Here is a 17,377-nt window from a genome sequence, read left to right as displayed (position 1 = left end):
CAGATGAGAAAACTAAGGCTCAGAGAGGATAACTAACAAGGTCACCAGTTCAAGACCAAGTTCTGTATCACTTTCAGTACTTCACAAGCTTCTCTCAAACCTGTTTGTCCCATGCTCTGAAGATCTAGACAAAAGATGGCCTCAAATTAGCCAAGACATATATATATAAAAACACACACACACATACCTACGTATAGTGCCTTCTAATATACCTGGAAGTACTTTACTTATATTCATTCCTTTAATCCCACAACAGGCCACAATAGAGTGGGGCACTATTATTTTCTTCATTTTACAGATGAGGAAATGAGCCACAGGGAAGTTAACTAACCTAAGGTCACAAAACTGGGTATAATCCCAAGAAAGGAGATTTAGGGATCTTTTAACCAGCTACTCTTTGTGATTTATTTATTTATTTATTTATTTATTTATTTATTTATTTATTTTTGAGACAACGTCTTGCTGTTGCCCAGGCTGGAGTGCACTGCAGCTTCAACTGCTTGGGCTCAAGCGATCCTCCCACCTCATCCTCCAGAGTAGCTGGGGCTACCAGGATGGGTCACCATGCCTGGCTACTTTTTTTTTTGTACAGATGTGGTCTCACTATGTTGCCTAGGCCGGTCTTGAACTCCTGGCCTCAAGTGATCCTCCTGTCTCAGCTTTCCAAAATGTTGGGATTACAGGTGTGAGCCACTGTGCCTGGCCTTATGATTTCTTACAGGAAGACATCCTCTGTCTATTGCTCCCACAAAGGCAAATAGGCCAACGCTTCTTCTCATCTCATTGGGACATTATTCCTGTTTCCATCCTTCTCATGGTTGAAATGTCTGTGGAATGAATGCATAAACCAGCAAAAGAGAAGCTCCCTGCCCCTTCCAGTTGAAGTTCTTAGTTCAGCCCAGAGGTACTTTGTAATCAGACAAAAGTACTTGGGGTTCTCCAAGCCGACATGCTTTTTCCAGTGCCTTCCTTCGATAATTACAGTTCTTGTGCTCTTAGTTGTGTGTATCCATGAATTATGAGACTTTTTATTGACAGCTTCTATAAGCACAGGCCTATACACAGTAGACATGATAAATGAATAATTTTTCACAAGACCCCAGGGACCCTTCTTATTTCAGCCTCTTGAATTTTCCTGTATTATCTCAAGTCCTCCTGGGCCTGAAACCTTCTCACTCAGATTTTTCAGCTGGATCCAGCTCCCACCCCGCATCTTTGGGCGAGAAAAGCTCTCCTGCCGGCCTCCTCACTTTTGGCTTGAGGTCGGAACTCAGTTGGGGCTGGGAGACGTCGCTGGGCCTGCCCGCCTCAGCCTCCAGTAGAGGAGAATGGGCAGCTCAGAAAGTCCAAGAGGGCCTTTGAGTGTGTCTGCCGGCATCCGCCAGCAGCCATCGCCTGCATTTTATCCAGAAGCTAGTGTCAGGCTCTGCGAGGTATCCATGTTGATAGTTATTGCACGCGCTCATCTTGGAGCTTCTGAATATTCATGAGGGAAGCAGAAAGACCAATGTTAAAGAGGAGAGAAACAGAAATGCATAAATATTAATAAAGGCAGGCCCACGTGCTCAGAGGAAGGCTATGAATGTTAACTAGGGGATGACGTCCAGCTCCCGCGCGTGCCAGTTGGGTGGGTGCCCGAGCGCGGGCGCGCCCCCGGAGCCCGGGCACGAGCGCAGGGAGGGGGTGGGGTGGAGGCGGGAGCGGAGCCGGGCGCCGCCGGAGCTGCGGGGGGAGCGCTCGCTGGCTAGCTGGCTCTCCGCTGCGCTGCGCTGCGCTCCGGCCGCTCCCGCGGCCCGTGGATGGGGGTGTCCGGCTGAGCCCCGGGATCCGCCTCCCTCCGCCAGGACCCGCACAGGTGCCGTCGCGGGGGTCGACTTTAGTTAGGACCCGACCCACTGCTGGGGGTGGGGTCTGGTGGGGGTGGTAAGGAGGCCCCGGGATTCTCTGACAGGACGGTCTGGGGTCGCCACAGCGTCCCTCACCCCGTCCCATCCTGGGATTGGAAAGGAACAACGGGAGGCCGTCGCTCTCCTGCCCAGCCCTTCAGGGAGCGCAGCTGGGACGCAGCGCCAGGCCCGGGAGATGTGGGATGATGGGCTCCTCCAGTATCATCTCAGCATCGGCCTTCCAGCCAGGCCTGGGGTGTGTGTGTGTGTGTGTGTGTGTGTGTGTGTGTGTGTGTCCGTCCGCGTGTTTGTGCCCGCGTGTGTGCGCGCGTGTGAAGGCAGGCGGCGCGGTATGGGGGCTGGGGGAGGAAGGGAACGCCGCCCGATCGCGCTGGGGCAGTGGGTCGGTGCCTGGTCCCGGGACCGTTATCTGGTCCAGTCACCGTAAACGCCCCAACATCATCTTTGTCCCTAAGAACTTACCCCCGACCCCGCTCGTGCCCCTCCCCAGAGTGCTGAGCCTTCCCCAGTCCGCGCATTCCTGCAGTGTCAGAACCGCTGGCAGCGGCCGCAGACGCCGGGGGAGCGATTGTTTTACTACAGACGGGCGGGAGAAGGGACCGGGGCGGCGGCGCGGTGGCGGGGCGCGCTGCCGTCGGGTGGGCCCCCGGCTCTGGAGCGCGGGGAGCAGTGTTTGACGGCGTCGAGGGGGTATCACAGCCCGCTCTTCTTCCCTTTTGCCTATCCCTTCCCTCCCCGCCGCTAGGCATCCCCGACTCCCACCCCTCTCCCGTGTCCGGGCTTGTTTGACCAGGAGGGCAGTGGAGTGTGTGTGCGGCCTGCGCGGGATGAGTCCGGCTTCCTCGGAGCGCCAGCCATTGTGCTGCCTGGAGGAGCCTTTCTTTACCCCACCGGACCGGGGGGAGGAGGGAGATCTGAGATGGAGGTGAATGGAGCAGCGGGAGGAGGGGGAGGGTAGCAAGCAGAACCGCGAAGGGGTTGCTGATCCATATGCAACGAAATACCCTTTCTGTCAAAATGTGCACAAACATGCACACTGGCTGGGTTCCGCGGAGGAGCAGTGGGAAATCTGAAGGTGGATCAGTGTAGGGCAGGTTTTAGGGACGGACATGGGGGACGACGAGGCACGGAATCAATTGATCTATGGAGCAAGTAATGGGAAGAAGGAGATGGAATGGGGCTTGTGTGGAGGTGCCCAGGCCCAGCGGGGTTAGCGTGGTGAGATCTCCACCGCTCCGCTCCACTCGGGTCAGCTCAGCAAAGCAGGGACTGAGCATTTGTACCGCAGCCCGGAGCTGCAGCCAGTGCATCATTGTGCTGCAGGGAGACGTTTACGCGTTTCCTACTGGGTCTCTGTTAAGCCCCGTGAGTGTCTTTTCTTTTCCAAATTACACCATCTATTGGGAGTGAAAATAAATGGAATAGATTGTAGGACAATCCAACTATAGTCCTGCGCTCTGTTCTGTGGTAAAGAGAGAAAGAAAAGGCGACCCTCCCATGGTTCCTTCTTTCTGCCATTTTCATGTATGTATTTATTTATTTTTAATCTTGGAAGTCTAAGGGGAATAAACTATCACTTGTATTAATCCTTCTTTAAGGAAAGGAGGGCTCCCAGATGAGCTATGAATGAGGACGGGGCAAGCTTGCCAGGATGGAAGATAAGGTTGTTTCAGACATTTTAACTGAAGGATGAAAGCACTCCGCGAAGAGGGGAGGGTGAAAGAAAGTGGGCTAAAGGAAGGAAGGCAGGGTCACCATCTAAGGACGTGCTGCCAGCCCCAATCCACAGAGCCCTCCTAGAGGCTATAGTGGGGCCAGTCAGCAGGCCTGACTCTCATCTCCTGTGCCACAGCCTGGGGTCTTTCCACAAATGCTGGGTTCAGTTTGGATGTTGAGTGACTTTAGTTTCCCAGCACTGGCTTTCGCTTTAACTTCATCTCCAGATGGTCATTCATGCAGCACTTCTTGGCTCTTGGGTAATGAGTTGACAAAAAGCAATCAGTCTATATTATGGACTGTTTCAAATGAGCATATGTCTGAACCCTAGAGCTGTGATATTCATTTTGTCTTTTATAATTTTCTAGATGAATCCATTTTCTCTACAGTCTGCCCGGGCTGAGGATAGGTGCTTTCAGCACCTCTTCCTGTTGCCAACACTCAAAACTCAGTCTTAGTCCTAGATTCTAGTTGGATTGGCCTCTTGTTGCTGGTTAATCCTATAGACTGTGTCATTTCAAATCAGAAACCCCACTGGTGTCACCACCTGGTTCTCCCCTGTCATTCCCAGAGAAAAGTACACATTTAAAGGCAGTGTAAATACCTGCAACACTATCTGATTAGCTTTCATGTCTCTGTAAAATGGGACCCATGATCCAGGAACCTTTGAACAAATGAATTGAAAAAAAAGCCTTAGTAAAAAAGATGCTAAAATCCTTTCAGCATAGTTCTCTTGTTTGATAAGCACATTGAAGCATTGCACAGAGAATATCATGGCAGGGATAATTTTGCTTTTACCTGAAGCACTCCCACATCACATTTCTTTTTTTCTTTTTCTTTTCTTTTCTTTTTCTTTTTTTTTTTTTTTGAGATGGAGTTTCGCTCTTGTTGCCCAGGCTGGAGTGCAATGGCGTGATATCCGCTCACTGCAACCTCCGCCTCTTGGGCTCAAGCTGTTCTCCTGCCTCAGCCTCCCAAGTAGCTGGGATTACAGGCACCTGCCACCATGCCTGGCTAATTTTTTTTTTTTTTTTTTTTTTATTTTTAGTAGAGATGGGGTTTCGCCGTGTTGGCCAGGCTGGTCTTGAACTCCTGACCTCAGGTGATCCACGCACCTCGGCCTCCCAAAGTGCTGGGATTTCAGGCATGAGTCACCGTGCCCAGCCTCCGCATCACATTTCTATGTAAGTAAGCTATCCTGGTTTTCCTAGAATTGTTTTTTACTTTTTTTTTTTTTTTTTTTTTTTTTTAAGATAGGGTCTCACTTTGTCACCCAGGCTGGCATACAGTGGTGTGATCATAGCTCACTATAGCCTCAAACTCATGGTCTCAACCAACCCTCCTGCCTCAACCTCTCCAGTTGCTGGGATTACAGGTGTGAGCCACCGTGCCCAGCTTTGTTTTTCCTAGAATGATTGATATTTATTGGATGCTTTCTATATTCCACACATTGTAGTTATCACTTCAAAGATGATCTCATTTAGTCCAAAAAGTAATCTTCAAGGGAAGCACTGTTTTAAACTCCATTTTATAGATGATGAAATTGAGGCACAGTGAGGCTGATAACTTGCCCAAAGTCTCCCAGTTAGGAGTGATAGGACCAGGACAGGAACCCGAAGCCTATGCTCTTAACCATCACAGAGTACTGCCTTAACACAAATTCCTGGGCTGTAAAACCTTTTGTACTCTCTACCTCATTCTGCCATCTTTTCTAATCTCACTTTTTTGTTGCTCAGGGATTCTTAATCTTTTTTGCACTATGAACTCCTTTGGTGGTATGGAGAAGTCTATGGGCTCCTTCTCAAAATAATGTTTTTAAATGCATAAAATAAAATACTTAGTCTTGTAAAGGAAACCAATTTCACTGAAATATAGTTACCTTCAAAGAGCCCGCAGGGGTCTATGTACTGAAGATGAAGAACCCCTGATGGGCAATTACTTGTGTTTGCTTTAGAGCTATGTTGTCCATTGCGGTAGCCACAGGCCACATTTGGCTGTTGAGCACTTGAAATGTGGCTAGTCCAAAGCGAGATGTACTGTAAATGGAAAATATACACCGGATTCCAAAGGACTTAGTATAAAAAAGAATAAAAACCACCTCATTCGTTTTTTTGTGGATTACATTTTGAAATGGTAACACTTTGGATATATTGGATTAAATAAACATATAATTTCAATCAATATGATTAAATTATTGATTTATTAAAATTAACTCCTAAATATGTTAACGCTGTACCAACACCTTCCTTAAAACAAATGAGGAAATCAGGCCCAACGATGCTTGTCACTTAGCAAGCCACTGGCAGATCTGTTGGCTCTTGAGCCTGCCTTCTTTCCAAGATATGGTGCTACTTGTATTTATTTTTGTATTCAAAGGTCCTATCATGTTGCCTTTGCAAACAGTAAATGCTCTGAATATGTTTTAAAGCAGTGATAATCAACTTAATCCCAGCAAAATCCTGGTGCAAACTGGTAGTGTCCTTGTCTGGCATGTCCTTTGCTTTGCTTATTTAGAGTTTTAGTTTTGTAGGTAGAGATGGAGAATGGGCACTCCTGGGGCAAAATCCATGAATTTTGCTGTCTGTCTGGTTCTTCTCAGGAAGCGCCTCCAATTTGAGCACCTAACTATATCAATAACCCAATAGACCGAACAGAAAAGCTTGGTTGCCTTTCTGTTGAGCATGTAGGGAAGGGTATGATAGTCAGCAATGCTTGTGCTGCCTGAAATTGAAAATGGAAAACTGTATGTGGGAGACAGATAATTTTTTCAATGAGCACACATTGACTGACTGCCTAGCCACAGGGTAGGCAGTGTATATTTGGAGCCAGGGAAGATATCCAGAGGATTTCTGTGTCCTCGAGGAATTTAAGTTAAAATTGAATGGGGCCCAGATGTACACACAGATGGATAAATCACAGTTGGAAGCGGTGTATGAAGAGGGCCCGATGAGGGGTAGAGGTCCCACAGTTGGTGGGAACTGAAGGGAGGTCTGTGTGTGCAGCGTTTCAGGGTGCAGTGCTCAAGATGGTTATGGAGTATGGCTTTGGAGCACATGGGTAGTTGGGTCTGTTTCTTACAGGATACAGCATAATAGATGATTTAGTCTATTCCTCTGCTCCTAGGCATATGATCTATGTGTGGGAAAGCCTCGGGTGCTTGTCTGGGCACGGTGGCTCATGCCTGTAATGCCAGCACTTTGGGAGGCTGAGGCTGGTGGATCACCTGAGGTCAGCGGTTCGAGACCAGCCTGGCCAACATGGTGAACCCATCTCTACTAATAATACAAAAATTAGCTCGGTGTGGTGGCACACGCCTGTGATCCCAGCTACTTGGGAGGCTGAGGCACGGGGATTGGTTGAACCCAGAGGTGTAGGTTGCAGTGAGCTGAGATCACACCACTGCACTCCAGCCTGGGCGACAGAGTGAAACTATGTCTCAAAAACAAAACAAAACAAAACAAAAACAATGCAGGCACTTATTGGAAAGTCTCTACTGATGTTGTATTAGTTTTTTTTTTAAATAAAAAATAGAGATGGGACCTCACTATGTTGCCCAGGCTGGTCTTGAACTCCTGAGTGAGCTCAAATGATCCTCACACCTCAGCCTCCCAAAGTGCTGGGATTACAGGCGTGAGCCACCACACCCAGCCAATGTTTTATCAGTTTCTATTATTTATTGATAAGGGTAGTAATATCTAGGTACATGAACCCTTATCCAAAACCCCTGGGGCCAGGCACTTGGAATTCAGGTTATTTCAGATTTTGGAAGGTAGTAATAGGGTGTACATTCTGCATTTCATCCAGTGGGATCTGGGATAGCAATCTTTGTAATTAAAAAATCAATATTTCTGCAGCAAAACACACGAAATGGGATCAATTAAAGCCACGAGCAGCTTTATATTCATGTTGGTCATGTTTAGTTGCCAGATGAGTTTAGATCATGTCACATTTTGCTGCCAAAATGGAGAATTTTCAGCTTTCAGATCACGTAGTTAAGGATGTGGGTCTGTGATAATAGTAACAGTAATAATAATACTACTACTAAAACACCAACAGAAAGTATTCAACAATATTGGCACTTATTATCTTCCAGGCACTGTTTTAAGCACTTACCTGTGTTTACTCCTTTAGTCTTCTAACAGCCCTTTGAGGTGGTTTCAGTATTATATCTAGAGAAGAATAAGAAGCACAGAGCAGTTAATCATTTGCCCGAGGTCACAGCTGGTAGGACAGAACAGAATGCAAACCTACATGATCTTGTCCGGGAGCTTCGTACTTAACCAGTACCTTGTTTTTGGGAGTAGGGAATGGGAAGCAGGTGTGTCTCTAAAGTTAACTCTATTATTTAGATCAGCCTGGTCTAAACTCACATTATGCTGTTCATTTCTTTTAGATAAACTCATCCTGAAAGTCGCTGTTGTTCTCCTGCTGAGCAAGAATGGAGGCCCCACTGGTGAGTCTGGATGAAGAGTTTGAGGACCTTCGACCCTGCTGCTCGGAGGACCCGGAGGAGAAACCCCGGTGTTTCTATGGTTCATCTCCCCACCATCTCGAGGACCCCTCCCTCTCTGAGCTTGAGAATTTTTCTTCCGAAATAATCAGCTTCAAGTCCATGGAGGACCTCGTGAATGAATTTGATGAGAAGCTCAATGTCTGCTTTCGGAACTACAATGCCAAGACCGAGAACCTAGCTCCCGTGAAGAACCAGTTACAGATCCAAGAGGAGGAGGAGACCCTTCAGGACGAGGAGTAAGAAGTCTTAATTGCCCTCTCCTGCTTCAGTCGAGAGCCCTGTAGTCCTTGGCTCCTTGACATAGTGCTAGTTTCTGTCTATAGGTTTATGGCCTATTACTTTCATTTTCGTGTTGTCAGCGGAGCAGTGCCCTGGTACTTGCTGTCATAGCTCTATATATGTCCTTTTACAGTCCCCTGCGGAGAACTTTCTTAAATTGAAACCTTAGAGGAATGAGGGTTTTCCTAGATACAAAATGGAATGTCAGGAGCACAGTAAATTTCAGGGTCTATCTTGAGCTTTCTTTATATCAGTGGAAATTCAGCGAGATGTTAGAAATAAAGTCCAGAAAAAATTAATTAACCATGATGGATGAATCTATGTTATTGGACCAATTTGCTTCAAGAAACACCAGAATTTTGAAAATCCTGAATTTTTGACAGCCCCTCAGGCCTGGAGAGTTATCTACAGATGCTAGGATATGTCCACATAAGAAAGCATCTAAACTGAACTGAGAGCACAGGGGGCTACCCTGGACAAAGTAAAGGTGGAAACTAGGTGATGTGGCCTTTGAGTATGCAGATTCCTTGTATCACTTGCTAGCTACTTCTAGGGTCTTAATAGTAGTCAAGAAAAGGGATCTGAGAAAAGTACTCTTTCAGAAGGGACTAGAAAGAGAAGGGGGTGATATGTTACACAAATTAAAGAAGGATGTTTTAGGCATTTAGTAAAGATTCAGTGGTTCCCCACTATCCTCGGGGGATGTGTGTCGTTTTTTTTTGAGATGGAGTTTCGTTCTGTCACCCAGGCTGGAGTGCAGTGGCATGATTTCTGCTCACTGCAACCTCCATCTCCCAGGTTCAAGCGATTCTCCTGCCTCAGCCTCCTGAGTAGCTGGGACTACAGGCATGCACCACCACACCCGACTAATTTTTGTATTTTTAGTAGAGATGGTGTTTCACCATGTTGGCCAGGCTGGTCTTGAACTCCTTACCTCGTGATCTGCCCGCCTTGGCCTCCCAAAGTGCTGGGATTATAGGCATGAGTCACCACGCCCGGCCCATGGTGGGGGATATGTTTTAAGACCCCCAATTAATGCCTGAAACTGCTGCTAGTACCAAACCCTAATGTTTTTTCCTGTATGTACGTACACATGATAAAGTTCAGTTTATAAATTAGGCACAGTAAGAGACTAACAACAGCTCACAGCAAAATACAGCAATTATAACAATACATTGTAATAAAAATTATGTGAATGTGGTCTCTCTTTCTCTCTCTCTTTCAAAATATTTCATTGTACTATACAGCAGATAACCGAGCCCTGGGAAAGCAAAACTGCAGAGAAGGGGGGACTACTGTCTACATGAGTTCCCTGCAGAGATACAATATGCATCCATTGTTCTTTAGCTAGCACACAAGAAATGTCAAAGGTCAGGGAAGTCTGAAGCACCTGTGCTTTTGTTTCCCTTTTTGTGAATTTGAGTGGGAAGAATGGCCCACAAATCATGGGGTAAGAGGCATGTACTAGAGGATTGGAACCTGGCTGTATTTGGGAGAGGGTTGCTTATTTGATGACTGCTGTAAGACTCTACCTCTACACATAGAGGGAACAAATATCTGTCTTATTCACTCTTACAGCCCCACTGTCTCATACAGTGCTCGGTTTGTAGTAAATGAGCAAATAATATTTTTGAATGAAATATTGAATTTGAATAAACTAGATGAGTGATAATAGCTAGTAGCCTTGTATGTACATGTAATGTATTTCTAAGCCCACACCATTTCCTTCTTTTCTTTTTAATTAATGCTGGCCGGAAGGTATGATCACAGAGAGCATTTCATTTTGCTGACCAGTACTATAACTGTGGGCTATGTGTTTAAATTTTAAGTTTCAAACAGATTCTTTTTAGATTCTGAGCCTGTTATCTGCTCAACATCTATAAGTCAAAAAAGAATGGCTCTGGGGCTTTATTATGCAGAACATTTTTTCATTCGAGTGCACCAGCCAATGAACTGGAAACACAAAGACTATGAATTCTAATTTTGGTACTCTTTCTAACTCACTGTGTGACCTTGGCCAAGTCACTTAACCCTGGTTGACTGTGTAGGTCCTCATCTATGAAACCTCCAGAGCTCAATCTTGATGAAGTGAGGCTAAGGACTTGTAAAGAACCTAATTTCTTACCTCACCCAGGATGTGCTCTGAAAATGACATTTCAAGATGCGTCCCATTCCTTTTGCTTCCAACAAATAATTTCCTCCTTATCAAAACCCCTCCTCTGCCTCATTAAGGATGAAGGCCCAATGAGCAGATTCTTACTGTCTTCTAGCACATTAGAAGAGGCCACTCAATGTTAATTACCATCACATGGGATTATTGGCCTTCTCAGCCTGATTTTTCTGACTTGACTGCCTCATTGACTGCCTCGGTTAAGAGACCAAAGGTTGAATAATTCCTTCAAGATAAAGTATAATTTGGGGACAGTGTAGAGGGAGGAAGCTGGGAAGAGAAAAATTAATACAGCACTTTCCAGGCATTCAGTTCTAACCCCTCTTTACAATTTAAAATAAAAATCAGAATTCTGTTACACACCTTGTTTCATAGACACTATCCAAATATTTCAACTTTGAAATTATGGCTAAGTAAAGGAAAAGGATGATTTAATATCTCACCTGACTACACTTCTGAACAAAGCTCTAATGTTATTGTCATAAACTTGTTCAGGTCTAGTATTTAGTGGGCTGTTTCATCCACAAATGAGTTAAAAGTGCTATGGATGGGTTAGAAGTAAATAATAGAAGCTTAAAACAAAAGCAGGGAAATACGTGGTTAAACTGCCTCCTTAAAGACAGCACAAATCATAGAACAAATGTAGTGACTCCCTTAGAAGCTTTCTTTTCTTTAGTCTTCATTTGGAACTATTTAACCAAGAGGAGAGTTGGCTAAGATTTGTCAACTTATCTCTGATTTGTCAGGGCATGGAAGTTCTAGGCATTAAAGGAGAGTCAGATTTGAATACATATTTTTTGGTTTTGAAATCAGGAAACATCCCAGAATCTCTTCTTTGTGTCTATGTGATCACCCTCTTCCTTTGCCATAAGAGATTGGGGCTGGAGGTCAGAGCCTCTTAGGGGCCACTACAGAATGGAAATGGATGGCTCTCAGCTTACCTCTTACGTCACTGGGGATCCCTGTCAGCCCTCTTACAATGTAACCCTTAAGACAGAGCGGCTAACCATGCAATGGCTGTTTCCTGTTCTTCAGACAGAATTGTTAAAGGTGATGTTAAAAAGAAAGTGCAGACAATAAACTGCCTGTCAGCAGATATACTACATGTTGAAGACAAGTCAATACCAAATAGTGAGCTAGGGAAAGTTACACATAACTGATTTTTTAGAAAATTTAATTCTCTTTTTAGAGGTTCAGTTACCCCTTATAGAAAGCAGATATAGTATTGATTCTATTTAAGCATTTGAAGACATCTAGAAAGTTGAGCAAAGGCATTAATGTGCTGCTAATAATAATTTCTACTTTCTTTTATTTATTTATTTTTTTTTTTGAGACAGAGTTTCACTGTGTTGCCCAGGCTGGAGTGCAGTGGCACGATCTTGGCTCACTGAAACCTCCGCCTCCTGGTTTCAAGCAATTCTCCTGCCTCAGCCTCCTGAGTAACTGGGACTACAGGCGCACACCGCCACGCCGGACTAATTTTTTTTTTTTTTGTATTTTAGTAGAGATGGGGTTTCACCATGTTGTCCAAGCTGATCTCGAACTCCTGAGCTCAGGCAATCTGCCCGCCTCAGCCTCCCAAAGTGCTAGGATTACAGATGTGAGCCATCGCGCCCGGCCACAATTTATACTTTCTAAACATAAAGTATAAAAGTGTACTCAAATTAATACACATGTGGGTGTGGGTATTGGCATGACTGGACACCAGCAAAACACTAGACAAGGGAAGTAGCCAGGCTTGAGGGAAATGTCAGTAAGTTAGAATTCTAATAAGCCCTTTAAGCTGCCTGCCATACTGTCAGAAATAGGTGTATAAGGGTTTGCGTGTGTGTCAGGACTGGTAGAACCCTGATGGCTATGTTGCCAGTTCTAGGCCCTGGAGCTATTTGTACACGTGTCCTGGCACCCCCCAGTCTCCACCCTCCTCCACTGGGTTTGCTCATACTCTGCCAGCAGCCTTTCCCAAAGCCCCTGCTCTCTGTGGCGAAAGATACTTAGGTCCATTCTGTAGGCACCTAAGCCCAAGCTATAAAATATGCATCTGAAAAAGCCTTTTCTGTTATATAGGGATGGAGAGAGCAAATTGAATCTCAGGTGTCATGGAAGCATAATGATAGGAACTGAGGCAACCTGTTTGATCTTGTTCTCTGATGAATGATAGAGGAGATAGCTTTCAAAGTCTTCTTTCCCCAAGGTAAGAGTAAATAGCAGGATGCTTCTCAGGGAAGTAAAACTTTACAGTCCACCTCCAGGTACTCACAAAAGGGGCGATGCACACTCCCAAGAACCCTGCTAATAATGGGATATATGATGGGATAGACAGCCCTTCCCGTCCTCTTCCTCAGAGAAAGCTGTTTCCCCTGCCCTGGCTGCATCGGCTCCTCTGTCGCTGAGGCTGCTGGCTGCCAGCGTTCTGCTTGTGCCTTCCTTGTGCCCTTCCCTGCGCTGGAGATTTACACAGAAAGTGGCCATGCACCCCTGCTACCTTTGTCATTCCTCCTTCTGTAGATCCATGAAAGCACAATGTTCAGGATCATTGTAGGTATGGGTTTTTCACACAGAGCCAGTTTCTTTTCTTTTCTTTTCTTTCTTTTCTTTTTCTTTTTTCTTTTTTTTTTTTTTTTTGAGATGGAGTTTCACTCTTGTCGCCCAGACTGAAGTGCAATGGCACGATCTCGGCTCACTGCAACCCTCCTGGGTTCAAGCGATTCTCCTGCCTCAGCCTCACAAGTAGCTGAGATTACAGGTGTGCACCACCACACCCAGCTAATTTTCACGCAGAGCCAGTTTCTAAACTGCTCTCCTAGGTTATGATTAGGAACTTGGTATATTATTCTGATGCCCATGCCGATGCCAATTACATAATTCATAAAGAGTTGGAATTGTTAAGTGGTTAGGAATATGGGCTCTGTAGCCTTGCTGCCTGAGTTCAAATCCCACTTTTACCATTACTGGCAGTGTGAGCTGAGACAAGTGAATTAACTTTACTATGTTTCAACTTTTTTCTCATTAGCATCTGCCTTGTATAAGTGTTGTAAAGAATGAATGAATTAATCCATGCTTAGAATCCAGTTTAGAATAGTACCTGGCTCATAGTAAGTGCCCAGCAAGTGTTGACAGATATTGTTATTGTTAAATGGACACTGGATAAGTATGGAAAGGGTATGCAAGTGATTACAAGGAGATGAAAGCTGCTTTATCTTAAAGCTTGTTTATAAACTTCAAAGGATAAAAAGTTATGTCAGCAAGGAAAAAGGAAACCTGGGCAAAATATGAAAGAGAATGAGGATGGCTTGAAATCCTGAGAAAATAAGTTTAGGGAATTGTCACTAAAAATCTAGACTCAGAAGATAAAATTCAAAGCTTATCAGCAAAGGCTCAGATGAGAAAAGCAGGCACTCTAAGTGATCCCGAGAGAGCTCCTGCTTATCACTTTAAGGATGTAAATAGTCTCAAGGTCATTGGAAAGTGTGTAGTTCGTTAAAGTTCTCAGCTTCCCTCCAGCCCGGGAGAGAGACTAAAGGCTCCTGCCTATTTTGGGCTTTGCTGAATTTCATTTCTGCAGGCGCTTCCTGCAGGGACGAATCTGAAGGTCAGTGCCTGTATGCATGTTCAATCTTGCAGCAGAGAATGTAATGCAGTGCTGTAAAGAGCAGTCCTACAGTGACCTTTCCAGCGGGTGTGGTGCCTTGGAGTTTTGTCTTGGAGAAAGCAAATCCTATTTGCTTCTTGGCTCTAGAATGCTAATGGCACTTGGATTTAGAATTAGCCTGGATTAATGCAGCTCTAATAGTGCCTGATGGAGATTAGGATATCACCCATGGTTTAAGAAGTCTGCTCTGGAATCCTGCTGAGTAGATGGCTAATGAGTACTTGATGAGTTCTCTTCAGAGTGTTTTCTTGTAATGGTAGGAAAATAATGAATAAGCAGATGCCCCAAGCGCTGCCATTAAATTGTGTTTTCTTGGGTTCCTTTTATTTGTTCCATCACCAATTATATGCATTGTGCGCTAAGAAAGTCTTTTTGCTTATACACCCATATATCATGCTGCATTCCTGACATAAACAAAATCAGGAATGTGATGTGATATATGGGCATTTTGTTTAGTTAATAGTGCCCTTGTTACTTTCTCATTTCAAGTATCTGTGCGCTTGTATATATATATACACACTTGCTTGTTTTTAAAATCTTGTTCTCACAGGTATAATTTGTGTTTGACATGCATAGACACCTGAAGGAGATTGCAGCATAGAGCCCTAATTTATCATTATCTAATATTTTAGTTTTCGTTTTTTGTTTGTTTGTTTTTGTTTTGTTTTTTGAAACAGTGTCTTGCTCTGTCACCCAGGCTGGAGAGCAGTGACACAATCATGGCTCACTGCAGCCTCGACTTCCTAAGGTTCTTCCCAGGCACCAGGCTATCCTCCCACTTCAAGCCTCTCGAGTAGCTGGGACTACAGGCCCATGCCACCACTCCCGGTTAATTTTTGTATTTTTTGTAGAGACAGGGTTTCACCATGTTGGCCAGTCTCGTCTTAAACTCCTGGAGTTAAGGAATCTGCCCATCTTTGCCTTCCAAAGTGCTGGGATTCAGGCGTAAGCCATCGCGCCTGGCCTCATTAATATTAATTCAGGTGCCATTGGCTTCCATGGCAGTCATTATCTTAAGGGCTTTGTTTACTGATTTACATTAATCACTTGGTGTTGAATAATTCATGTATCTTCCTGATGTGTGAGTGTTTGTGACTCTGAAATTTTCCCCGAACTCCCTCCTTTTTTTTCCTAAGAAATTTTTCTGAAATAAGGAATAAGAATTGTAGAAATTCTTTCTTGTAATGTACATATCAGAATTTTAAAAAGAAATGTAATAAATGTAGCCCCATCTTTCCCCACTAAAAATGAATTGTGTAGACAGAGGTGTATTTATTGGTTTCTTTTATACACAGTATTTACCTTAGAGTGTCCGTGATGTTGGAATGACACAATGCAGGATTTAGATTCGACATTGCTAGAGGGCAGGATCCAGCAACCCGTGGGTTTGACAGAACATTTTGGGTAGCAAGTAAGCACTCATAGCATTGGCATTATTCCCTTACCTACATTAGATGTCAAGGAGGGAATTCCTGATCATTTAGATTGCAGACCTCTGAAACTGAAATGGTTGTAAACTAGATAATGATTCTGATCTTAATGAGATTCAGCCAGAAAAACTGCCCAAATCTCTCTGTCTCTATGTTCCTCTCTCTTTCTCCCTTTCTCTGTCTCTCTCTCTCTCTCTCTCTGCCCATAGGAAAAGAAACATGGGCATCTCTTAGATTCAGAAACATGAGCTATTTGGATGAGGGGCAGATGTATTTTCAGAGCCAGAGGCGGTTTGATTATAGACGCTGCCATTTGTATCTCAATGGTAGGAAATTCCTCTTCCCTCAAGCAAACACCTTTCACACTGAAGCCCCTGGCCAGGCTCCATGGACTTTCTCCCCTGGATGTGCCTCTGATTCAGTTTTTAAGCTGCTTTGCCCCTGCATGCTGGAAGGCAGATGATCTCAGCCTGGCACACACAGAAGCCTCTCTCCTCTCCCAGCCCAGCTCTTCCTTCCTCCAGGCGGGGCCAGGCCACAGATGTGTGTTAATGAGAGCTTCTCTTTGTTTACAGGGTCTGGGATGCTCTGACAGACAATTACATCCCTTCACTGTCAGAAGACTGGAGGGATCCAAACATCGAGGCTCTGAATGGCAACTGCTCTGACACTGAGGTACCTCTCTGGGGCCCCTGGTTTAACAGGGCTTGAGAAGATGTGGAATTCAGTTAGAAAAACATTCAGTAACTCAACAGTCTTCCTCACTGTGTAATAAAGCTCAAAATTGTTGATGGAGGCTCATGCCTGTAATCTCAGCACTTTGGGAGACCGAGGTGGGTGATTGCTTGAGTTCAGTAGTTTAAGACCAGCCTGGGCCACATGGTGAAACCCCATCTCTACCAAAAATATAAAAAATTAGCCAGGCATGGTGGCGCTTGCCTGTGGTCCCAGCTACTCAGGAGACTGAGGTGGGAGGATTGCTTGAGCCTAGGAGGTGGAGGTTGTAGTGAGCCAAGATCATGCCACTGCACTCCAACCTGGATGACACAGTGAGACCCCATCTCAATTTAAAAAAAAATTGTTGGGAAGGTAGGAGTTGTGGAGGAGGGTGAAAAATAAGATAAGGAAGACATCCAATATAGCTGAAGTGATAGGAATGGTTATCTATAGAAAAGCATAAACACAGATCACTTCCATTAGGTTGGTGCAAAAGTAATTGTGGTTTTTGCCTTTCCTTTCCTTTCCTTTCCTTTTTTTTTTTTTTTTTTTTTTGAGATGGAGTCTTGCTCTGTTTCCCAGGCTGGAGTGCAGTGGTGCGATCTTGGCTCACTGTAACCTTCGCCTCCCGGGTTCAAGGGAGTTTCCTGCCGCAGCCTCCTGAGTAGCTGGGACTACAGGTGCATACCACCATGCTTGGCTAATTTTTTGTATTTTTAGTAGAGACTGGGTTTCACCGTGTTAGCCAGGATGGTCTCGATCTCCTTACCTCGTGATCTGCCCGCCTTGGCCTCCCAAAGTGCTGGGATTACAGGTGTGAGCCACCATGCCTGGCCTGCCATTACTTTCAATACTTCTAACCTGTGTACTACAACATGAAGAATAAAGTGGCCTGACATAAGAGGAGAAAACTGTCATGGGCTTCTCTTGGGTTCAAACAATGATGGTTTTAAAAAATTAGATTTTCCCATCTTAAATGAACAGTTCAGGCCC

The 17,377-nt window shown here is 44.9% G+C and overlaps 2 protein-coding genes across 5 annotated transcripts in view; one reads left to right on the top strand and one right to left on the bottom strand.

The window, feature by feature from the left end:
* Positions 1-1,140: 1,140 nt before the first annotated feature.
* LOC126934872 (putative uncharacterized protein MGC39545) lies at positions 1,141-2,696 on the bottom strand. Its single transcript, XM_050755738.1, is given in 2 exon segments — positions 1,141-1,476; positions 2,370-2,696. Coding segments are annotated over 2 exon segments (591 nt in total). The 5' UTR covers positions 2,657-2,696; the 3' UTR covers positions 1,141-1,172.
* Positions 1,647-17,377, top strand: part of FEZ1 (fasciculation and elongation protein zeta 1) — a 51,253-nt gene continuing 35,522 nt past the window's right edge. For 2 of the 4 annotated variants that reach the window (XM_050755714.1, XM_050755711.1), the window contains exons 1-3: positions 1,647-1,855; positions 8,017-8,372; positions 16,243-16,342. In XM_050755714.1, the coding sequence (XP_050611671.1) occupies positions 8,062-8,372; positions 16,243-16,342 (411 nt within the window). In that variant the 5' untranslated portion in view covers positions 1,647-1,855; positions 8,017-8,061. Of the gene's footprint in view, positions 1,856-2,063; positions 2,143-8,016; positions 8,373-16,242; positions 16,343-17,377 lie in introns of those variants that run through there. The other 2 variants (XM_050755713.1, XM_050755712.1) reach the window with 2 other exon arrangements.

This window comes from Macaca thibetana, chromosome 14 (assembly GCF_024542745.1).
Source record: "Macaca thibetana thibetana isolate TM-01 chromosome 14, ASM2454274v1, whole genome shotgun sequence".
NCBI classification, from domain to species: domain Eukaryota; kingdom Metazoa; phylum Chordata; class Mammalia; order Primates; family Cercopithecidae; genus Macaca; species Macaca thibetana.
The sequence above is the reverse complement of the archived record's forward strand: the minus strand, read 5'-3'. Positions and strand labels throughout refer to the sequence as shown.